General features: G+C 41.4%; 1 protein-coding gene across 1 annotated transcript in view; it reads left to right on the forward strand.

Moving 5' to 3' along the window:
* The first annotated feature begins 14423 nt into the window (after nucleotides 1–14423).
* Nucleotides 14424–25893, forward strand: part of DNAH5 (dynein axonemal heavy chain 5) — a 209979-nt gene continuing 198509 nt past the window's right edge. The window contains exon 1 of the mRNA XM_067467539.1: nucleotides 14424–14633. Within this exon, the coding sequence (XP_067323640.1) occupies nucleotides 14511–14633 (123 nt within the window). The 5' untranslated portion in view covers nucleotides 14424–14510. The remainder of the gene's footprint in view (nucleotides 14634–25893) is intronic.

Here is a 25893-nt window from a genome sequence, read left to right on the forward strand (position 1 = left end):
ATGTTTTGTATTTTATTTTGAGATGATTATATGCATTTTCTATCATATTTTTATAGTTTTTACTTCTAAGAAGTGTAGATAGGGAGGCACAACGTAGAGGCACTTTTGCATTCACTTGATAGGGCTGTCAATATTTTTACCCTTTGATTTTGTATTAATTACAGTTCTCAGTTTTGTAATACTGCATTTATTATTTTGCCATTATTTTCATGACAGCCAGGTTAAGTTGCTTAAGTTGTTGTTCATTGTTATTTTAATTTTTAGTTCAGTTGACAGTTCTTTGGACATTCAAGCTGGTTGCACCATCTGCATCCCAGTGGCACCATCTGCAGAGCCAGTTGTTCATGTAGAGTATTTTTACCTTCCTTCCTAGGTTGTATCCTCCAACTGAGAGGAGAGACAAAATGACTCCCTCTGCATTAAGGTCTTTCAGCTTCTTACCCAGAGCGATAGTATACCATGCAGCTGTGGACAAGTCTACATCGGGACCACCAAACACAGCATTGCCCAAACATGAATAAAAAAACATGAAAGACACTGCAGACTAATTCAACCAGAGAAGTCAGCCATAGCAGAGCATCTGATGAAACAACCAGGATACAGATATTAATTGAGAACACAGAAATGCTGGACCACTCTAACAACCACCATGTCCAGCTACACAGAGAAGCCATTAAAATCCACAAGCATGTGGACAATTTCAACAGTGACATTCACTGAGTTTCGTTCAACCCTCTTACATGATATTGCTTTTGTACAGAATTTTGAACTATTAATAAACCATGAAACCATGAAAAAGTACAAAATCTGGCTACTAGTATTAAAAAAACCCTCTAAAATCAGGACAGTAAATAAAGAGGAACACTCAAACAACAGGGGAATTTCTGACATGAAACAATCAGGGCCAGTTAACACCTCCCAACAGAGAATTCCCCCAGGCAAGAAGCAGCCAGGCACTTGAAGCTGCAAGGCCATTCAATGCTAATCAAGGTGGCCAATTGCAACATTTGCCTCAAGCAGACAAGAGTACTTTCTCCCACCCTGGGCATTCCACAGATATATAAACCTCACTTGCCAAGTTTCCAACAGACCTCACGACCTCTGAGGGTGTCTGCCGTAGGTGTGGGTGAAATGACAGGAGAGAATGCTTCTGGAACATGACCATACAGCAATCTCCTGTGAACAAATATTGCCAAGAAAACTCAATGATAGGGTCGGCATAGAGTCATAACTATGTGTAGAACTGTTAGTTGCAAGATTTAAAACTGTTGTATCATGCTTAATCCTGCCTTTTTACCCTGCTTATGTATAGTTGGATTGATTGGTTATTTATAGCTGTCAATCAGTGTTGTTTGCACCAGCTGAATTGCTTTCTCAAGCTCAATTGTTTGGCTCCACCTCTTCTTGGAGGAGGTGAGGGCTTCCCTTTTTTCATTCTGCCATCAGAATTTCTATCAGATGGACGTGAATAAGAGACTTGGCTCTAAAAGCCCCTGCTTAAATTACCTCTCAACACCAATTCTAAGGTTTTTTTTTACCCTTGGGACTCATGCTTTATGTCCAGATCATCCTGGACAACATTGAAGTGACCCAAGCGCCTTCAAACCGGTTCTTTTGGCACCAGAGGAAGGTCTTGTCCCTTTAACATAGGCCATTGGACTGGGGTTGTGTTTATTCCGATATTCACCGCCATTGAGGAAAGAGGAAACAGGAAAAGCTTCTCAGCTGCAAACTCCTTGGACTTCAGAGATTGTAAAGTATATTTCCTTTATCCCTGTTGAAACATCAAGCTTATGCCTGAGAAAGATAACTCATTGTGAACAATAAATACCATTTTGAGTTATCTGTAGTGTTTTGGTCTTTGGGAGTTCCAGTTTCCTATAGAAGGGCAAGAAGCAATCCCCTGGGGAAGGATGCCACAGCCATGCCTCTTTCACTAAGAGTTATATAGCCCCCAGGCGCGACGGCACAGTTTGACAAGGGAGGGCCAGAAGGAGGTGATTATAGAATTGTTTCATCAGGTTTAAAAAATATGACACACATTTATTTAGGGATAATTCTGATCAAACACTAAAAGAAAGTACGTGTGGGTAGGCATGCTTGGGATTGTAGCACTTTGGAGCTTTTTAAAGATTTCAGTTTCTTCTAGAAGACACAACTGGTACTGATGTTCTTCCCACACCCACACCGTTACCCCGACACACAATAAGCAAGGGCAGCTTTAAATTTAGGATGAATCACAAAAATGCAGAAGCTTTTCATTTACTCTGCCACAAAACAGCGGGATGTTTCCTCTCAGCTTACTAGCTGCATCCGTTAATGATATTCATGGCCAAACAAGTCTTCCCAGAAACATCTGAATGGATGGAAACACTTTACATTCCAAATGGTAAAGGAGTGAGGAAATGCCTCTTGAGGGCAGTATTGGATCAGGCAGAAGAGCCACATTCCTTGGGGATGAGCTCAGTCTCACTTGAAAAAAGGAACTGATATATTTATAATTCAAAAAGGCTGAGTGGCTAAGGCGTGCCGTTTCCTCCTGGCAGCTTCTACACAGTGTTAATGTCATGCAGAACGTGGGGGAACCATAAAACAAATTGACAGTGTCAGTTTATGAGGTCTGTTTCAGCAAAAAGCATTCGTTGTCCCAACATCTTCCGGCCAATGCCTGCTTAACATGGGTGCTTTAATGGCATATTTTGTCAAAAGACATCAGGGAAGCATCAAAGGAAGTGTCATGAAGATGTCTAGAAATATGTGACATTCCCCTTAGGTTAGTCTTAAAACCTTTTTCTAGATCTCCTCCATGTGTCTAGATGTACAAAGCTAAAAGAGATGTCTGTCACCTGATTCTGCCACTGTCATATCTCTTGCCCTACTTATTGATAAAGGTGGGCAGTTTGTGACAGATACTTGCACAGGCTTCCACATCTGGCTACTTGTCACTAAGGACTAGTTTTCCTTGTACACAGAGAGCTGGTGGGCCACAAAGACTGCATGAAAACTTCAACTGACATAGTTGGCAATATAGCTGAGCTGTAATTCACAGGAAATCAATTCTCCTTCAACCGACTTGAAGGGTTAGAAGGCATGATCATCAAGTTTGCAGATGACACCAAATTGGGAGGAATAGCCAATACTCCAGAAGATAGGAGCAGAATTCAAAATGATCTTAACAGATTAGAGAAATGAAGTTCAACAGTGCCAAATGCAAGATACTCCACTTAGGCAGAAAAAATGAAATGCAAAGATACAGAATGGGGGACGCCTGGCTCAAGAGCAGTACGTGTGAAAAAGATGTTGGGGTCCTTGTGGACAACAAGTTAAACATGAGCCAATCATGTGATGCGGCGGGAAAAAAAGCCAATGGGATTTTGCCCTGCGTCAATAGGAGTATAGTGTCTAGATCCAGGGAAGTCATGCTACCCCTTTATGTGCCTTGGTTAGACCATACCTGGAATATTGTGTCCAATTCTGGGCACCACAATTGAAGAGAGATATTGAGAAGCTGGAATGTGTCCAGAGGAGGGCGGCCAAAATGATCAAGGGTCTGGAGAACAAGCCCTATGAGGAGCAGCTTAAGGAGCTGGGCATGTTTATCCTGAAGAAGAGAAGGCTGAGAGGAGACATGATAGCCATGTATAAATACGTGAGAGGAAGTCATAGGGAGGAGGGAGTAAGCTTGTTTGCTGCTGCCCTGGAGACTAGGATGCGGAACAATGGCTTCAAAGTACAAGAAAGTAGATTCCATCTGAACATTAGGAGGAACTTCCTGATTGTGAGAGCCGTTCAGCAGTGGAACTCTCTGCTCCAGAGTGTGGTGGAGGCTCCTTCTTTGGAAGCTTTTAAACAGAGGCTGGATAGCCATCTGTCAGGGGTGCTTCGAATGCAATTTTCCTGCTTCTTGGCAGGGGGTTGTATTGGATGGCCCATGAGGTCTCTTCCAACTCTATGATTTTATGATTCTATGAATGAACATTATCTTCATGTTTGCTTTATGGCATCTGCCATGTTTTTCCCCAAACAGTGTGTCAGTGTTGCTTCCAATGGTGAGCACCACCCAGTCCCTGTAACCAGAAAGAAAGAAAAAATCAAGAGGGGTTGAAACTTTTTCCAAGATGACTTTTCAAGTTAGTGTCTCCTGATCTCAACACGACCCTGAAATTACCACCATTGTGCAAATGTTCTTCACAGGTAGGTCCTGAATCATTATTCTCTCTTTAAGTCAGTTCTTGTCAGCCACAAAGGACAATAGTTTCCACAATTGGCAGAAGTTTCTTTGTTTTCCTTTGCTTTCTTTTTATTTACATGTGTAGGGGACCCCCTGCTTGGGGTCCTTGCTGAGTCCGTCACAGAGGGCAGCAAAATGAAGAGAGTCTAGTCTCCAGAGGTAAAGCAGAAATCTCTTTATTTCAAGTGTGGCCACACAGGGAGAAACAACCAAGACAAACCAGTGTCTTCAAAAAAGGCTGTCTCTCATATTTGGATATTTCAGTCACCTTATATACATGTCTTTTCACTGTGTCATGGGCACACACCTCTCTTATCGGATCAACCATTCAAAAACATGTTTTTCTCATATTTTGCCATTTCAGTGTCTCTCACTGCTAACCTTCTACAAACTACGTAAACACACACATTATTGTTACAGATAAGCATTTTGGGTGTTAACCCACCCTGGGTACTCCCTGGGCGTTCTTAACCCACCCTGGGTATCTTGTGTCATCTAGATACATTATCTCCTCTTAGCTTCTGGTCTTCTGCAGGCCAGAGGAGAGGCACAAACCCCTCTCTAGGTTTGCATTTTAGAATTTCAACATTTCTGAGTTCTGTTAGCGCCTTCACTCCTCCATTTTCTTTTTGCGAAAGCTGATCATACAGAAGCTGAAGCAAGATCAATATCTAGTTATAACATTTTTATGATACCCCGGCATTCTTGTAATCACCACCAATTGCCACGAAGTGGGAACCGCACTTGTGGTGAACTTATCACACATCTTCATGATGATGGGAAAATACATCAAGGAGGGCTCTCGTGCACACACACATTCATTCATACTCATGCACACACAGGCCTTCTCCAGCAAAGATGATCAGTCTTTTCTGAGGAAGCGTGGACGCTCCATTGCTGCAGTTCAGGAAGCATGGAGATTGTCAGGGGTCCCCTGCATTTATAGGCCAAAATCCATTTTTCTTCATTTCAACAGTCAGGTTGCTCTGTCCTCTTACTAAAGGACTATATGTCTTTGTTCTCTCCAAAGTTCAAGACATTCGCATTCCAGGCCTCATGACTTATGGGGTACCTCCTGCACTCCTTACATGCTCGGCCGCACACCTCATTGTCCATTGTTGTTCAGTTATGCCTTACTGTCTCCTCGCTTCGACTGCCAAGTTCGTCCCATATCATAACTCCATGTTGATTTTTCTTCAGGCCTGTTTCTTCTCTTTTACATGCATTCAAACATTCATTCCTCACATATTCCTCCCCTTGATACATAAATGCTAATTTATCGCATCACATACATGATCCATACATAATAAGCAATTCAGTGTTGGTTATACTTATAATCAAACTTGATTAAGTGTAGAGTATATATGTTTAGGTTAATATTGAACTTGTATGATTAATCAAACATCATAGTTCATAATTGTGTTTCTAAACACGTTAACTTGTTTTCAAATATAGATAATCGATTTGTCAATCCTGTCATTTGTCTAAGAGGCCATAAGATCCAAATGATTGGCAGCAATATAAGTATCCCTATACATACTATTAGATGTATCCTATGAAGATATCATACCAGTGGTGTTCTGTTTGTGTTTCTCCATCAGACCAATATAAATCATTAGGTGATATAGCACCTAGGCATTACATTCCATTGTCATATACCATGGTTTTGGGTTTTAGCTTTTGTAACCTGCAGATTGCATCTGCCATTTCCAATGCACATGGTTCAACTTGTTTTACTGTTAAAGGACATACATATCCCATTTATTGCATCTATCAATATCAATTATTTCATTCAAATTTGTATATTTGGACCTTGTGCATATGGTTTTCTTGGATAACAAATATGGAACCCAGAACCATTTCCCCACATGCATAGGCATAGGAACTATATCACAAACCAATTTTTCCCCAATATTGACCATTTTCCCCAAGGTTTCCAGTTTCAATCTTAGTATATCATTTTCCCAAGAATATTTGACAAGCTTACTCCATCCTTTATAATCTGTTCTTAACCAATAATGTAATTTTGTTAATTCCAGGAAGGCTTCTGAGTGTCCTCCCATTATTAACATCAACATTTTTCTCTCCAATCTCTCAAATTTATTTCCATAGTCAAACAACTCATAAACTTACTTATTTGTTGTAAGGTTTCATTTTTATCTTTCATTAAAGCAACCAAGGATGATTCAGCTGGTCAAATATACTTAATTGCAATCCGGCAGTAATCCCATATACCAAAGCTGTACTTCTTTATTTGAAGCTCAATATTCTTCATCCGTTGTATTCTGTGTCTTTCCTTCTATCACTTGGTTGATCTGATTCAAAACATCATTTCATCCTTATTTTTTCTATACCCTTTATACAATAAATCTTACACTTTATACCATATATTGCTTTCATTTGTGTTAGAGCAATTGTTCTTTACCAGTCATGTAAACCAATCTTTGCAAATCCTGCACTTTTGATATCTCATTTGCTTTGTTTTTCAAAGAGGTCTGATGCTGAATAGCTCTGGCCTCTGAAAAAACAACTGCCAATAGGTTCTGGTACCAGATAATAATATGAGTCACCATTATTATTATTATTATTATTATTATTATTATTATTATTATTGCACTCCTTAAAAACTATAAAACACAAACAATACATATATTTACTGTTCCAATTAATAGTCCAATTGCATTTTTTTTTCATAAGCTTTGCATCCTTTTAATTGGTGGCCAGTTGCATTCCTGTTTAGAAACCAAATAAAACTGTTAATTAACTTGCACAGCTTTCCAAGTTTTTCCTGGTTCGGATGAACCCACTTCTGTTTATCATTAGCCTGTAATAAATAAGGATGAGGATCTTTTGCTCAAAACTGCAAACACTTTATGAAAACTATCATCAATAAGAGTGAGACTAAATAAAATCTAAAATTACATATGTCATGAATGACTTTTCAGTGATTTTAAAGCATAGGTTCTTTTTAGTGCAATTTCCAGTGTGAGAAGGTATATAAGATTACAGAAAACATTTAGACAAAGAATGACATTGGACATTGGACATACAGACATACAGATTCTATGTAACTACATTGGATTCACAATTACATTGGTTAACAAACAAACCAGAGGTTCCCAGAAGACATCACGGCTCTGTTTCACCATTGCCTCACCACCATTTACTTTCAGTGGGATAATGAATTCTACGAACAGAAAGATGGAGTAGCTATGGGGAGCCCTCTCAGCCCGGTCATAGCTAACTTCTACATGGAACACTTTGAAAAACAAGCCCTGGAGACAGCATCCAAAAAGCCCACAATATGGTTCAGAGATGTGGATGACACCTTCACCATTTGGAGCCATAGAGAAGAAGAACTCAAACGGGTTCCTGGACCATCTTAACAGCATCCACCCAAACATCCAGTTCACCATGGAAAAAGAAAATGAAGGAAGACTGCCTTTTCTAGATGTCCTAGTCATCCGCAAACCAGATCAACAATTGGGTCACACCGTCTACAGAAAACCCACACACACAGATAGATATCCACATAAAAACTCCAACCATCACCCAAGTCAAAAAAGAAGCACCATTAAAGCCTTGGCAGACCGTGCAAAAAGAATCTGCGAAGCCCACCTCCTCCAAGATGAACTGAACCACCTCAACTGGGCTCTCCAGGCCAATGGAGACTCCACCTCAGACATCAGAAGAGCTGCAAGACCAAGAACAAGCCACGAGAGTAAAGGTGAAGATCCACCCAGAGGAAAAGTGTTCCTGCCAGACATCAAGGGAACCACTGACCGCATAGGGAAGCTGATGAGGAAACACAACATACAAACAATCTACAAACCCACCAAGAAAATCCAACAAATGCTACATTCAGCAAAGGACAAGAGGGGTTCTCTCACCTCTGCAGGAGTCTACCGTATACCATGCAGCTGTGGACAAGTCTACATAGGGACCACCAAACGCAGCATTGCCCAGACACGAATCAAGGAACATGAAAGGCACTGCAGACTACTTCAACCAGAGAAGTCAGCCATAGCAGAGCACCTGATGAACCAGCCTGGACACAGCATATTATTTGAGAACACAGAAATGCTGGACCACACCAACAACCACCATGTCAGACTACACAGACTACAAGCATGTGGACAATTTCAACAGAAAGGAAGAGACCATGAAAATGAACAAAATCTGGCTACCAGTATTAAAAAAACTCTAAAATTATAACAGCTAAACAACAGAGAGGGAAAAAAACCAGGCACAGATTAACACCTCCCAGCAACAGATTTTCCCAGGCTCAGGCAGGCCTTCTAATGCTAATGAAGGTGATCAGCTAAACATTCACACCTAACTGCAGCAGGGAAGAGCTCCTTGCTCCACTCCAGCCATTCCACAGATATATAAACCCATTGTCCTAATTCCAACAGACCTCACACCTCTGAGGATGCTTGCCATAGATGCAGGCGAAACGTCAGGAGAAATGCCTCTAGAACATGGCTCTATAGCCCGAAAAAAACCACAAGAACCTAGTGATTCCAGCCATGAAAGCTTTCGACAATACATTAAACATAGGGGAATTACATTTTCACTCAACATTCACACACATGTACACGCATTCATCCACATACATCCAAATATTACCATATCCTTTTCTCCCTCCTTGGAGAAGCACCTGTAAGGCCAGACCCTGCTTTCCTGCAGCCTGCCAATGCACAGTTCCATAACTTCCATAATGCCATAACTTCAAAACACTGAAATGCCAAAACTTCTTTCCCTAAGCACAATGCCAAGGACCAGACCTCTGTTTTCCATACAGCAGAACCTGACTCCCTGCACAAAATCTAAGACTCCAAAAGCACACTTCTTCCTCTTCCCTTGAGAAAGAAGCCCCAAAGTGTCCAGAATCATGCTTTCCCATAGCATATCTGACACTTTCTGAATACACCACCTCTGTCCTTCCCATGGAGCAGAGCATGGGAGTCTGTGTCTATTTTTTTCCTGAAAGTGCCTAATGCAACCTGTCTCACTAAAAGCGGAATAAAAGAACCTATTTAATGTTTTTAAAAGTACTTATGACACATATGGTCCCTTTCTGTATCCAATTCATCCTGCCTTTCCTTCGGTTAAAACCTTACATACATTCTTGAATCTAGATGGTTGGCAGCTATGTAACGAAGGCATTGCCTTACTATTTTCAAATCATAAGTTCCGGTTTCTGGCCATCTGGGATTTAAATTAAATTTCAGCCATTCCACCTGACACAGAAATTGCAATTTCTGGGCATTGTTACATCCTGGCATCTGTTGCCTAAACTTAGAGAAATTCTTAACCATACATTCCAATGGGCTTGAGCATTTCTTACTCCCTTTTTGCCCCATTTTCCTAAGGGTGGTGCCTATTCAGTTGTATCACACTCCCGAACAGACAATACTTTCCAACCTTCCACCCTTCTGGCGCCTGTTTACTAGTCTAGACTTTCCCTTTCCCCAAGAAAACCTCTACTCGCCTGGTAACGATGACTTGCGTTCCCTGACGTTCCTGGGGACGAGATTTCCAACTTTCCTCTCAAGTGGAGCGTTCCTGCTGACGAGGGCACCCAACAAAGATGAACAAAAGGATCGGTCTGTTGTTTTGGGATCCCTTCTCGACCTCTGTTGATACATCCCAATTGGGCAGCCTTCGCCTTCAGGAATGGGTTGCCAACAACCTCTAGAATCTCATCAAACCGGCACCTCTGCTATATCTCGGTGGAACCTCCAGAAATGTAGGGGACCCCCTGCTTGGGGTCCTTGCTGAGTCCGTCACAGAGGGCAGCAAAATGAAGAGAGTCTAGTCTCCAGAGGTAAAGCAGAAATCTCTTTATTTCAAGTGTGGCCACACAGGGAGAAACAACCAAGACAAACCAGTGTCTTCAAAAAAGGCTGTCTCTCATATTTGGATATTTCAGTCACCTTATATACATGTCTTTTCACTGTGTCATGGGCACACACCTCTCTTATCGGATCAACCATTCAAAAACATGTTTTTCTCATATTTTGCCATTTCAGTGTCTCTCACTGCTAACCTTCTACAAACTACGTAAACACACACATTATTGTTACAGATAAGCATTTTGGGTGTTAACCCACCCTGGGTACTCCCTGGGCGTTCTTAACCCACCCTGGGTATCTTGTGTCATCTAGATACATTATCTCCTCTTAGCTTCTGGTCTTCTGCAGGCCAGAGGAGAGGCACAAACCCCTCTCTAGGTTTGCATTTTAGAATTTCAACATTTCTGAGTTCTGTTAGCGCCTTCACATGGACATGTGCAACTAAAGCCTCCTGCCAGCAAATCCAAGTATGAGACATACACTGTGTTAGGATAACCGTCTCCCAAAGCAGTTACTCTACTCCGAACTCAAGAATGGAAAACGGGATGTTGGAGGACAGGAAAAGATATTTGAAGATGGGTTTAAAGCCAACCTTAAAAACTGTGGCATAGACACCGAGAACTGGGAAGCCCTGGCCCTTGAGCACTCTAACCGGAGGTCACAGTGGCCAGTAGTTCTGTAGAATTTGAAGAGGCACGAATGGAGGGCGAAAGAGCGAAACGTACCATTTTCCATGACATTATCATTATTACCATTGTCAATTATCTGCCAGATATCATGAGATTTTCTGCCTTGATATTCTGGGTTATATGGCTGTGTGGAAGGGTCCTATGCTGTCTGTCATTAAAGTTTTGTGCCAAACTTATGATATTGTTTTGGGCCTCAGTGAATGCTGCATACATTGAGGACAACCTTCTTTTTGCATATACATTGGTCCTGGCATTGATGTTGCTGCTTTAGGTCCCTTCCACACAGCCATATAACCCAGAATATCAAGCTAGATGTTGTAGTTCAGCGTGATGGTAATGTTGCTACTACTGGTAGGAGGGAGAAGAGGGCTGTTTTTGCTACAGACTCTTAGTTCTTACTTGGCACACTGAAGTAAGTGTCTCCAAGTCTTTTTTGTTATCAATAAACTTGGGTTTAGACCTTTTTCAGCGTGTTGGGCTTCTTTAAGGCTTCTGGGTCTTGACACTAGGTAATTTACAATATCTGCTTTGAATTGGATTATCTGAGTCCACACTGTTGTATAATCCAGTTAAATGTGGATTTTATACAGCTGTGTGGAAGGGTCTCAGTTATTGAAGGCCAGATTGAAAACTATACCACACTATATTTTTTCTGTGCTGGCACCATGCCTATTGAGTTCTCAATATAACTATATATATTTTTAGCCATGTGACTAAACATCCTGAAAATGTTTAGGTTCCACTTGTCTTTTCTATGTGCAGTTTTACATCCAGTCCTTTTTATGTCCAGTCTTCCACTGAGAAAAATGTAACCTGAGCATCTGGACAAGTAGTAGTCCCTGCTCTTTCCTCCTTTGACAGAACACCAGACAAATGTGACTATTGCAACAGAATCAAGAATAACAAGACCACTTGCTTTATGGTCATAAATGATTGAGATTACTCTCTGCGGCCCTGTTCCCATTGTGGGAGTTCCTGCCCCCTCTAGTGGTTAGATTATAAAACATACAAATTATTTCCCTGATGGTATTACATGTAGCACCTCTCCCTCTCGCCCAAATATTCTTCTATCCTGCTGAGTAAATTGATGTATAGATGTTTTAAGAACCAAAATTCATCAGATAGACTTAACATTCTCAAATGTTTGATGGACATGTTAATGCCATACTCTGACCTTTGGGTGCATCTACATTGTAGAAATAATGCAATTCAACATCACTTTAGCAGCCGGAGCTCAGTACTATGGAATCATGGAAGATGTAATTTTACAAGGTCATGTGCCCTCTCTGCTAAATGCCATTGTCTCACCAAACTACAGTTCCCAGGAATCCGTAGTGTTGAGCCATGGCAGTTAAAGTGGCACCAAACTGCACTAATTCTGCAGTTTAGATGCAGCAAAATGGACTTGTGGATTGGGTTGCTGTGAGTTTCCCGGGCTGTATGGTCATGTTCCAAAAGCATTCTCTCTTGATGTTTCACCCACATATATGGAAGGCATTCTCAGAGGTTGTGAGGTTTGTGGATTGGTCATCTATAGATTGGTTATCTATGAACCCTTCCAGATAGGCCCTATATCCTAGGATCTGATCCCAGGTTTTCTGCTTTAAACTGGATTATATGACTCCACACTGTCAGATAACCTGGGATAAACAGAAAATCTGGGATCAGATCCTGGGATATAGAGCCGGTCTGGAAGGGCCCTAAATGAGCAAACAGTCATACCCAGGTATGCCTCGTCCTAACACAGTAACCTATGGGATTGTGAAACACACTCCAGATTACTTGCCACTTCATCACACTAGAGAAAAAATCCACTTAAAATCTAGTTTTTGCCTCCTGCAGAATTCTGGGGTTTGTAGTTTAGTGAGGCTGTTAAAGACTCCTCCCTAAACTACAAACCCCAGAATTCTGCAGTAGGCAGAAACTGGATTTTAAGTGGATTTCTCTCTCTAGTGTGATGAGGAGTTTGGTATCATCTAGGGCAGGGGTCCCCAAACTTTTTAAACAGAGGGCCAGGCCACAGTCCCTCAAACTGTTGGAGTGCTGAATTATAATTTGAAAAAAAATGAATGCATTCCTATGCACACTGCACATATCTTATTTGTTGTGCAAAAAAACACTTTAAAACAATACAATAATTAAAATGAAGAACAATTTTAATAAATATAAACTTATTAGTATTTCAATGGGAAATGTTGGCCTGCTTTTGGCTGATGAGATAGGATTGTTGTTGTTGTTGTTGTTGTTGTTGTTGTGTGTGCTTTCAATTCTTTTTGGACTTAGGTTGACCCTGAGCAAGGGCCAGGTAAATGACCTTGGAGGGCCTTATCCGGCCCCTGGGCCTTAGTTTGAGGGCCCCTGATCTAGGGTTTGTGAGCAGACACATCTGCATGGAAAGGCATGGTCAGTCCTTCCACTTGGGCAGGGTGCAAAACCTGTCTTAGGTAGAAGATAATTTAAACTCTACAATTAGTTACCAATAATATATTTTTCTTTTTCTTCCAGGAAAGGAAATAAGAACTTGAAGAATTTCTTGCTTCATGTGGCAAAGCTGACTATCTGCACTTGGTCACTTTGCATCTAAACGGTTGTGGCCCAACTTACCTGTCCAAACATATCTCCTCCTATGAACCAACTAGGATGTTAAGATTGTCTGGGGAGGCCCTGCTCTCAATCCTGCCTGTGTCACAAATACGTTTGGCAGGAACAAGAGACAGGGCCTTCTCAGTGGTGGCCCCTCGGCTATGGAATGCCTTTCCCAGAGATATTAGATCGGCCCCTTCTCTGTTAGCATTTCGTAGGAAGGTTAAGACCTGGTTATTCGAGCAGGCATTCGAAAAGGCAGTGTAACAAATATTGGAACATGAAACGACTGGATGACGAGATTGGATCTTGATTTTAACTAAGAGACGCCATGAGTTATGTAGCATTTACTTTGTAAGTTTGTAAATTGATGCTATGGTTTTTAATTGTTTTAATCTGTTTTATGATGTTCAAGCATTGAATTTTGCTACTGTAAACCACTTTGAGTCGCCCGAGGGCTGAGAAAAGCGGTATATAAATGGAGTAAAGAAAGAAATAACAATAAACAAACTTTGGCCCCTTCTACACAGCTGTGTAAAACCCACAATGAACTGGATTATATGGTAGTATGGACTCAGATAATCCAGTTCAAAGCAGATATTCTGGATTAGGTAAAGGTAGTCCCCTGACATTAAGTCCAGTCATGTCTGACTCTGGGGTGTGGTGCTCATCTCCATTTCTAAGCCGAAGAGCCAGCGTTGTCCGTAGACACCTCCAAGGTCATGTGGCCGGCATATCTGTCTTGATATTCTGAGTTATATAGCTATGTGGAAGGGCCCTAAATGATATTGCTGATTCTTTCGGCTGCTGTAAGGGGATGGAAAATGGGGAAGGCTAGAGAATTAAGCCATGTTGGGTTAAATTCTTGGGAAAACAGCCAAGTACAAAGCTTATTTGGCTAGACTGGGCATTGAAGGATCAGGATCCTCTGGCAACCTTGTGGGTAGAGAAACCACTGAGAATCACAGGCCAAAAATGGCAAAGGGGGAGGCGAGGGGAAGAAGGAGGAAGCAGCAGCTTTGCAAAGTGTCTCAGGATTCAGGCTCACCATGGAAACGGCATCAGCAGCAAACAGGCCACTGGAGGGTGACTGGCTTCTCAGAAAAGCAGCCGCAATAGCAAGACCTGGCAGCGTTGCTTTCAAAGGAGATGGAGAACAGCGAAAAGGAGCTACAAGCCCCGGTTGCTTGTCCGAGCAAGTCTGGCTCCCAACATCCACACCCCAGACCAACCCAGCCTATTGCTCCGATGGAAAACATCAAAGAACTGCAGGTGAAAAAATAAACATGTTTGTTTTGGTCCATAGATTACACACTTTTGCTGGGTGAAGCAGATCAGACATCTCTTTCTCTCTCTCTTCAGAGGGATCCCGAAGGAAAGTGGCATCTAGAGACATGCTTCATGCTAGGATGGTGACCAGCTGTAAAATCTGATTAGCATCCTATACCTTCTATAGGTGTATATTTTGGCTGGGCACAACTTCTTAACTCTGCAAGACAAGAAAGGTCTCTTCTGAAAAGCTTTCTATGAGAGGTAGTTGCTGCATACTCGTTCTTCTAAATAATTTAAAATTATACATGAAAGTATTTTTCAAGAAGGATTGCGAGAATTTCTAAACAAAACACCTAGAAGTTGGAAGTGACACCAACGTTCATATATACCAACCCCTTGCCAATGAAAGAAATTCACAGTGAAAAAACAACCTGAAAATGGGCACCCAACCTCTGTTTTAATGTTTCCCATAAAGAAATGACAACTACCTTTCAAGGCAGTTGTTTCCACTGTCAAATAGATTTGCAAACAAGAAGTTCTTTCAAAGGTTTAGCTAGAATAAACATTCTAATTTTGAACAGGTCTTTTCAGAAGTTTAACCACAATAGAAATAAATCATTATAAAAAAATCAGCACACTGAATTGACAATTTGTCCAGAATGGGGAGCAAATTGTCAATTCAGTGTTACTTGATACTAAGTGAGCTGTTATTCAATCTCTATACCTGTGAGCTGTTATCCGATCTCTATACCTCTTCTTTAGTTCTTTGAGTTTAGAAATTATTCTTATCTAGCACTTCTTGTTTTCTAAAGTTTAATTATGCTGTTCTAGAGACAGAAGCACTTGGAAATAATTGGGTGGGTGGGTGGGTGGGGGTATGGTACACAGTTTGGGCAATTAAATAAACAGTTGTTAAAACACACCAGTTAAAATCAGATTCCGGGTCAATTCATTGTCACTTCGAGTTGCTTATGTCTTCTTTTCACTAGCTGCTATTCAATGGTCAAACGCAAGTTCCCACAACCAAGTCTTGAGTTTCCTTCTTTCTATGGGACTATGTTATCTACCTTATAACAACCCTATGAGGTTGGCCAGTTTCAGAGATAATGGACAGCCCAATGTTAGATTGTATGATTCATTGAGCAAGTCAGGTTTGAATGGAAGCTTTTCATTCATACTTCCAAAGTCTAACCATTACACCATACTGGTTTTCGTTTGCACATAGAGCATAGTTTGTACATAGAATTCCTCTGCTCACAGTTTGGTATCTGGAAATTCTTCCATGTAACTCCATTTTACAGAAATTGGTTGAAGTTGTTTGGGCTCTTTCTCATGCCATACCTACAGTGTTGAAGTTCTACTTTAATTGCCATGGCTGTCCCTATGGATTGGGGGTTTCTTGTTTGCCAGGGGGACTAGAAGAGAATAGAATAACTTTATTGTCATGGTAAATTGTGCATTGTACACATCACAAAAACAACACACTCATCCCTCCACACTTCAACTACTACCTCACAGCCCCCAATGCCACACCAATGCGAAAACATGGAGTTCACTATAGTTACAGCTCTAGGATAAAAGTTATCTCTCGGTCTGTTTGTCGTTGTCTTTGTCACCCTGTATTGTCTTGTCTACCAGATGGTAATAATGTTTTAAAAAGAATAGGCTGGGTGTCATGGATCTTTAAGAATGCTTTGAGCTTTCTTAAGGCTGTGGGACTTATTAAGCTTCCAAAGCTAGGAGATGGCAACCAATGATTCTCTGTGCAGAAGTGGTGACCCTTTGAAGCACCTTCCTATCTGCCACTGTGCAGTTACCAAACCATGTGCAGATGCAGTAGAATAGAAAACTCTATGGCACAGTGTTAGAAAGTCACCAGCAGTTTTCCACTCAGTCGTTGGTTCCTTAGAAATCTCAGATAGTACAGCTGGGTTCTCTTAACTATAACCAGTGCTGGTGTATGAGTGCTCCAGGTCAGATCGTTCTTCACAATGACACCCAGGAACTTAAAACTGGCCACCTGCTCCATTTGGTTTCTATTTAGGATCAAGGGCTGGATTTCTGGTCTGTTCTTTCTGTAGCCCACTATGAGCTCCTTGGTCTTATTGATCTTAAGAGCCAGATTATTCTTTCTGCACCATAAGAGCAGCTGATCCACTTCATCCTGATAGGAAGACCCATTTCTTTCTAGAGATGAGTCCCACCACTGTTGTATTATCCGCAAATTTGTTAATGATATTGCTGATGGATGGGGGTGCAATCATATGTGTAAAAAGTATAAAGCAAAGAACTCAACACACAGCTCTTTGGCTGAGAATTCTAAATACATCTCCTTAAACCACAATCCCACGAGTCCAAGGATTTTGCCATGCCAGTACTATACTACAGAACAATAATTATGTACTGCGAAAGGATCCTTGGTGTGTGCCAAAAGCATGTAGTTCAAAAAGTATGATATCTCATTTGTCTGGATTTGGTAATTCAGTATGTTTTTCTCTATTAGTAAACATGTAATCCCAAGCGGTTTAAATCTTTAATCGTACTTGATATATTTTCAGAAACAGCATGTAAAGTTGAAATGGAGGAGGTTGGCCATTGTTTTATAAGTAAACAAAGCACTTTGGAAAATTTCTATTTGGATGATAGCTCCCAGAACCTTGCAACCAAGGGCCATTCCACACAGCCCTATTAAGGCAGGAAATCTCACAATATCTCCCTTGAACTGGGTCATCTGAGTTCAAACTCAGATAATGTGGGATTTTCTGCCTTGATATTCCGGGATAAAGGGCTGTGTGGAAGGGCCCTAAGATAGGCAACACTAGCCAGCCCAGCACACATTTTAGTGCCTCAAATGTTAGCTCTGTTTCTGTATATTTGACTGGCTGATTCAAAAATAATACCAGAAGCTGAGTACTGGGTGAAGTGGGATTGTTATATTTGTATCATATCAGTGATACAAATCATATCAGTGATATATTTGTATTATATCAGGGATGGAGCCCACGGTGACACAGTGGATTAAACCACTGAGCTGCTAAACTTGTTGACTGAAAGGTTGCAGGTTTGAATCCGGCGAGCGGTGTAAGCTTCCGCTGTCAGCCTCAGCTTCTGCCAACCTAGCAGTTCGAAAACATGCAAATATGAGTAGATCAATAGGTACCGCTATGGCAGGAAGGTAACACTCCAAGCAGTCATGCCGACCACATGACCTTGGAGGTGTCTATGGATAATGCTGGCTTTTGGGCTTAGAAATGGAGATGAGCACCACACCCCAGAGTCAGACACGACTGGACTTAATGTCAGGGGAAAACCTTTACCTTTACCTTATCAGTGATACTAGTGGAACTCTCTGCCCCGGAGTGTGGTAGAGGCTCCTTCTTTGGAAGCTTTTAAACAGAGGCTGGATGGCCATCTGTCAGGGGTGATTTGAATGCAATATTACTGCTTCTTGGCAGGGGGTTGGACTGGATGGCCCATGAGGTCTCTTCCAACTCTTTGATTCTATGATTCTAGTGTATTCCACCTTAAGTCAAAACCCGAAGGAAGTTGCAACCTGTCAACTGAAAACCAACTGACAGGCTTGTCTTTCCCAATCCAGTACTCTTCAGCTGTGTCGACTATGATTTCCTTCTTGCAAGCCAGCCTAGCAATCAATATTAGAAAGCAGGAGGCTCAAGCAGAAAATGGACAGCAGTTCAGAGCACCTAACTCATAACTATTATGTTGTGCAAAACGAGAATGCAATGTAAGAAGCTGGAATATTTATTGTAATGTATTTCCACCCTTCAAGGAAGTTTGCAAGGCATTTCATAGAAAAACATATTCCATCAAATATAGAATACAAGAACATTTTATAAGAATCAGAAGCACAATAAAGCCATATAGCAATAGGCAGTAAAACTTTGAAAGCCATTGTTCATAGCTATGATTAGTAATAGAACCTGTAAGTTTAGGTCTGGGGTTGACATCCTGTAAGGTGTTTTTGGCCCACCTGTCAATCACAAACCTAAACTATGCAACAATGAAACTAGACAAACCCCACCTCACCATTGTGCCTCCTTTGTAATATTAAGCAGTGTTTTAGCCAAAGAGTTTGGTATGTAAATGTACATTCCCAGCATGGCAAGGAATATTTTAAACTTCTCATAGGAAACAATTAATAGTAAGAGACAGAAACCTCTCAGTTTGAATCTCACCACTGACAATAAGCTTGTTAAGTAATTACAATCAGGATGATGCTCTTAGCTTCCTCTGCAATCCACGGAAAGCAGAATTTGTTCAGTTATTGTAAATGTTATTGAAATACCGGGTTGCTGTGAGTTTTCCAGGACATGATCCAGAAGCATTCTTTCCTGATAGCAGCCCAAAGCTAGCTGGTAGCAAAAAGACCTGTGTGGTTTAACTTTAAAGGTCTTCCTACCAATAATTAAACCTAAGGAGGAATATTTCAACTTTATTAGGGAGTGGGGAAATGTAGAAAAACAGGGCAACAACCAAATGATGGGTTATGTGGAATCCTGGGGGACTAAATGCAGGTTCCAAATAGGCTGAAAGGTGGAGCCATGGCTTTCAGTATAGTTTCTTGCATTACATAATCAAGTATTAAGGTAATAATGGTGGCCTAAATACCCAGTCAGTTTTAATCATGACTCTTGTGTGCACCATATCTTAATATTTGTTCTGTGCATTTGTAGAAATGTGGTTTAATATGTGTATTTTATATAATATTTATGATGATTATGTGTTTTTAGCTATGTTGTCATCCACTTCCGGCCATGAGGAGGGGAGGATAAGAAATAATAATAATAATAATAATAATAATAATAATAATAATAATTTACTGTACTTATACCCCGCCCTTCTCACCCCAAAGGGGGACTCAGGGCAACTTACCAACTATGGCAACAATTCAATGTCAGATTCAGATAACATCAATATCCATAATAATAATAATAATAATAATAATAATAATTTATTTATTTACTGTACTTATACCCTGCCCTTCTCAACCCAAAGGGGGACTCAGGGCAGCTTACAAACTATGACAATAATTCAATGCCAGATTCAGATAACAACAATATCAATAATAATAATAATTTTTAAGTGGATGATCCCATCTGATCTTGGAAACTAATTAAGATCACCTATGGTTAGTACTTGGAGAGGAGACTGCCAATGAATATCAGGGGCTGTTGGCTGATTTCAGAAAAGGAATTGGCAAAATCACCTTTGAGAATGGCATGTTATGAAATTGTATGAAATTCCTGGAATTGCTATAGTTCGACAGAGGACTCAAAGGCACTTGCACATGCAAAACCAGGCAGACTTCTCCCTAGTGGAGCATACAGACTAATGACAACAGTGGAGGACCATATGGGTTGGGTAGAGGAGAAGGAGAAGTGAAGTTGAGCATAACAGCTAAGACCCGAGTCTAATGTCTCTTGGCTGTCATATAAGAGAACTGGGAGTGTAGTTGTCCTAGCAATTGTACACAGCTATATTTATGTAATATAATCTGTACCTTGACATGCTGCATTATCACTGGGTGTCTGCGTCCAACACCTCTGGAGAAATTACACTGTTTAGCCAGTATTGCGGGGAGTAGCAACCAATAGTGAAAGGACCAAGGCAGTGACATCTCCCGCCCACCCCCTGTTTGGGTATTAGCCAGCACGCCAATGACTTAAATCAAGAAATAGTTTTCTAAGATCTACAGAGACACTCGCTGGAACACCTCAGCAAGCGAGAGTCCAAAAATGGCAGGCTCAAACCCGGAACCTCAATCAATGGCTGGTATCAAATGAGAGTCTCCCTCCTGGACACATAGAAAACTGGGCAACTTGGAAGGCGCTGAACAGATTGCACTCTGGTACCACAAGATGCAGAGCCAACCTTAAGAAATGGGGCTCCACGACATAGTGGAATCCACGACATGCGAGTGTGGAGAAGAGCAAACTACAGACCACCCATTGCAATGCAACCTGAGCCCAGCCACATGCACAATGGAGGACCTTCTTGCAGCAACACCAGAGGCATTCCAAGTGGCCAGCTACTGGTCAAAGGACATTTAATAGATTACAAAGTCTGCAAACTTTGTGTTTTGTTTATTTGTTTGTTTTTAATGCAATACAGCTGTTTTGGTTCGCTCCTGACACGATAAATAAATAAATCTGTACCTTGTCTCAATGTTCAGAGTAGACAGACAATGTTCAAATGATGCTACCATATTTCCTATTCTTGGCCATGGAAATAAGAAGACACCCAGAGTTGAAAGATAAGCCTCCCCCCCCCCCCCGCTCCTATTGAAGCTGCTCTAGTGATATGAATTGGAACAGCTATATTCCCATCTTCAACAGAAGACACTAGTTCATACTGACTTCTCCAAACAGGTCTGGGTGGTTTTTAAGTACCGTATGTTTGCCTATGAAATTTGGGATTTGTGACAAAAGTATCTGAAGATGTTACGTATAATACTTTCAAAGAAAATGTGGGCTTTGCTATGAGAATTTAAGTGAGTTGGTACCATTTTGGCTGCTGAATTACTTTGCAGTGAATGACATTTCTTCCTTTGACCTAACAGGTTCTGCTGTAGTTCACATGTAATAGGAACTGAAATTGTTTTTCAAGAACCTCTCAGAGAATGAGTTAGCTCTTTCCTCCTGCTAAACTGTTCTTCATTCAAGACTCCCAACAACAAATCTAGGGTTGCTTTTAGAAAAATGGTTTTTGAAATCCGGTTTCTCACAACATCTAACTAAAATGAGGGTGGGCAATCAATCTCTTTAATAAAATCACATACCCATAAATGCAAGGAACTGAACATTTGTAATGCTATTTTTCTGCAAGGTGAAGATCAGTTTCATGACCAGGTGAACTCTTAGCAACCTGCTGTTTGCATTCCCCTTAAATGAGATGGGTATATTATTACCTGTGATTGGCATTTGCTTTTACACCACTGAGGTCAATGGAGCTGCAAAATGTGTTATCCTCTCCTTTCCCTGTACATTGAGATCCTCTTCCTATTTGTTTAGCATCCCATCTATTTATTCTTCAATGTATAACTTGCCACATGTATTGAAGGAGTCTGAGCTGGTATTGCCTGACTAAGAAAGAGATTCTGGGGTCAGTGGAAATGTCCACACAATGTATAACTGCTGTGCAAAAAGCCAGTTCCATGGTTACTTCAAAAAGAAATATTTTCAATGTTACACTGCGCATATACGTAACTATAGTCTGATGGCACTTGGAGTACTGCATAAAGTTTTAGTGACTGTGCCTTAAAAGGTATATTGCAGCCTGTGATTGTGTTTAAGGACCAGGGTGCTTTAGATGTGGGGAGTGGTGACAATGAGTTTCAAGAAGGTAATGGTCTAGTCAATGATATTGATGCAGAGAATGACCAGGAGATCCCTGTTCAAAGTGTAGTTTCTCATGAGAATGTCCCTGAAGGGTGTGGGGATGATGGTATGCTCCCATTATCCCCATCATCTGAATTGCTACCAGAGAATTCCCATGATTTGGAGCTTGAGAACAGCTTTGCACCTGACCTAACTGTATAAATTAATGAGCAAATAGATAGACGGGAGGTGATTAGTCAAAACAGAAGAGGAGAGCAGTGGCTTTGGCGTTCTGCCAGGCTCAGAGAAAGAAAGATAAGAGATTCAAAGCTAAAGCAAAACCAATTTCTGAGTGCTTGGGACATAGCTAACAAGGAGATAAAAGTTCCAAGTATAGGCTCTGTAGTCAGATGAAGCATCATTTGGAATCAAGTCAAGATCTTGTTCCTGTTTCTTGGAAGCTTTGCTTGGGAAAGATTCATGCTTTAAGTGCCTTTGTTTCATGGTTTTGATTCTTGGATTCAATGTTTGTGTATTCACTTGCCTTGGATTCATGTTTCCTGGTTTTTTGTGGATTTTATTATAGAAGTTTCTGCCTTGGTTTTTTTCATGGACTTTGATAGACTAATTCCCTGGACTATTTTGTTCCGGCTTATCTTCCTACTTAAATAGACTTACCTATTCCTTTAAAGTGCATTTTACTTTACGGCTTTTTAATTATCTTCAATAAACTGATTGGAACTCATTGCCAGAGAGATTAGGAAAGCCCCTACCTTAGAACCTTTAAGAAGAATCTCAAGACCTGGCTCTGCTGCTGCGCTTTTGTAGAGTAGCCACACAATCGTAAGCTACTGCTTCCCTCAACACTTTTGTCCTAGGAGTACCCCCCCCCCCTTGTATGAAGGTAATATGTCTACTATCCTGTTTCTCTATGAGTTCTCCCTTGCAAATAATCTGCTCCTTTTATCTCACCCTGAGTTTTAAAATCATTTTATTGTACATGCGGCCCTCTCACTGTCATGTTTGTTTATTGCTTTCTTATGTTTTGTGTATATTGCTTATTGTATTCATATGTTTTGTATTTTACTGTGATACTGTTTGCATTTTGGTTGTTATTTTACTGTATTTTATTTTATTGTAATTTGTTGTTTGGGCTTGGCCTCATGTGAGCCTCCCCGAGTCCCCATTGGGGGAGATAGTGGCGGGGTATAAATAAAGGTTATTATTATTATTATTGCATTTTTACTCAACTGTGTAGCGTTTAAAGTCAGAAAGCTTTTTCTGGTCTGGAGTGCAACAACCTGTAAAATACTGTATACTGTAGGGCAGCTTCTCCAACTGGTGATGAAACCTCCATGAAGGGCCATTCTGTGGATGTGACGGCGCGAGTGGCGCCACCTATATGTAGAACTGTAAGCTGCAGTATTTGAACTGTTGTATCATGCCTGATTTTGTCTTTTTACCCTGCAAATGTATAGTTGGATTGACTGGTTATTTATAACTGTCAATCAATGTTGTTTGCACCAGTTGAATTGCTTTCTCAGCTCAATTGTTTGGCTCCACCTCTTCCTGGAGGAGGGGAGTGCTTCCCTTTTTTATTCCACCATCAGATTTTCTAGCAGATGGACATGAGTAAGAGACTTGGCTCTAAAAGCCCCTGATTAAGTTACCTCTCAGCACCAATTCTGAGGTTCTTACCCTTGAGACTTATGCTTCACTAGCTGTGCCCTGCCACGCGTTGCTGTGGCCTATAGTAAAACTTATCAAAGTTGAGGTAGATATCTGGACTATTATGAAAGAGAGGTCCCTACCTATTCCTTCCCCCTTTTCCTCCCCCTTTCTCTCCTTTCTTCCTTCTCTACCTCTTTCTTTCTTTCCTTCTTTCACTATTTGGTTTCATCCTTCTCTCTTTCCTTCATTCCCTCCCCCTTTCTTCCTTTGCCTTTCTTCCCTCCCTGTTTGCTTCCTTCTTTCACTTTTTATTTCCTTTTATTTCACCACCATCATAACAATAACAATAATGCAATGCATTGCCTCTGGGACCTGACACCTCTCCCATTCCCCCCAAAAGGGTCTCATAGGAACAATAACATAATAATAATAATAGAAATAACAACCTTTACCCGCCACGTGTTGCTGTGGCCAATCTTCCCTCTTTCTCTCCTTCTTTCCCTCCCTCCCTCCCTCCTTCCTTCCTTCCTTCCTTTCTTCCTTCCCATCTTTCCTTCTCCTCTTCTTTCTCTATCTCTTTCCTTCCTTCCCCCTTTTTCTTTCTCTTCTGTTGTCTCTCTTTTCTTTCCTTCCATCTTTCCTTTTCTTTCCTTTTCTTCTTCCTCTAACTTTCCTTCCTTCCCCCTTTTTCTTTACCTCCCTTTCTCTTTCTTCCTTCTTTCCTTCCTTCCTGTCTTTCCTAGATTTTGACAGGGCGGGAAGGGGCGGGGTGGGGTTTGGAGGTGGCCTGAAGTAAAAGGAGGTAAGATTGGGGCAGGGGAGTGATGGAGCGTGGGGTTGCGTGTGTGTGTGCGGCGGCGGGGGGAGTGATGGAGCCTGTGGTTGCGTGTGTGTGTGCGGCGGCGGGGGGAGTGGGGTTGTGTGTGTGTGTGCGGCGGCGGGGGGAGTGGGGTTGCGTGTGTGTGCGGCGGTGGGGGGAGTGATGGAGCGTGGGGTTGCGTGTGTGTGTGCGGCGGCGGGGGAGTGATGGAGCGTGGGGTTGCGTGTGTGTGTGCGGCAGGGTGTGTGTGTGTGCGGGAAGCGGCGCGGCGGGGCTTGGAGTGGGCATGGTTTCCGCAGAGGGAACGTTGGCCGGAAGGCCATGTGCGCGCGCGATGGAACTTGCGGCTGGGCGCCAATGCACATGCTCAGTTGTTTTGCCGTTTTGTGAGTGTGTTGTGTTGTTTTTCATTTTGAGTAGATATGTTTGTACCTTGTGGGTTGTGTTATGGGCATGGGAATTTTGGTTAAGTTTCGTTGGGGTTTTTTTGAGTTTTGTTCTTTTGCCGTTTTGTGAGTGTGTTGCTGTGTTGTTTTTCATTTTGAATAGATATGTTTGTACCTTGTGGGTTGTGTTATGGGCACAGGGATTTTGGTTAAGTTTCGTTGGGGGATTTTTGAGTTTTGTTGTTTTGCCGTTTTGTGAGTGTGTTGTTGTGTTGTTTTTCATTTTGAGTAGATATGTTTGTACCTTGTGGGTTGTGTTATGGGCATGGGAATTTTGGTTAAGTTTTGTTGGGGGTTTTTTTGAGTTTTGTTTCCTCGTTGGATGCCCCTAACAAATTTATATATATAGATGTTCAGGTCAACCTGAACGACATTGGGAAGTCTCAAGCGCCTTCAAATTAGTTCTTTTGGCACCAGAAGAAGACTTTGTGTCTTCAAACATAGGCTATTTGGACTAGGGTTGTGGATTGCTCTGGCATTCACAGCTATTGAGAAAGAGGGACCTGGAAAAGCTTCTCAGCTGCAAAACTCCTTGGACCCAAGACAACTAGAGACTGTAATGCATGTTTTCCTTCACCCCTTTGAAACTTCCAGCTTATTGCCTTAAAGAGATAACTCTTTGTGAACAATAAAACCTATTTTGAGTTATCCATAGTGTTTGGGTCTTTGAGAGTTCCAGTTTCCTAAAGGAGGGCAAGAAGCAATCCCCTGGGGAAAGATGTCATGTCCATGCCTCTTTCACTAAGAGCTATAGCCCCCAGGCGCGACAGCACAGTGAAGAAGGGAAAGTACCACTGCAGTCTTTGGAATTTAGATGCCCTTCATTGCCACTGCCATTTTCCCATCAGTTATTCAAAAAGGCCAGAAGCAGCACCATCCTGGAGAAAACAGAAAGGATTCATGCTTCTTTTAGGTTCACCTGGAATAGACTAAGGACTTTAACAAATGGACTTACAGATTTGTAGAGAAGCTTGGGGTTCTGTCCC

The sequence above is a fragment of the Anolis sagrei genome, chromosome 4, assembly GCF_037176765.1.
Source record: "Anolis sagrei isolate rAnoSag1 chromosome 4, rAnoSag1.mat, whole genome shotgun sequence".
In the NCBI taxonomy this organism is placed as follows: Eukaryota; Metazoa; Chordata; class Lepidosauria; order Squamata; family Dactyloidae; genus Anolis; species Anolis sagrei.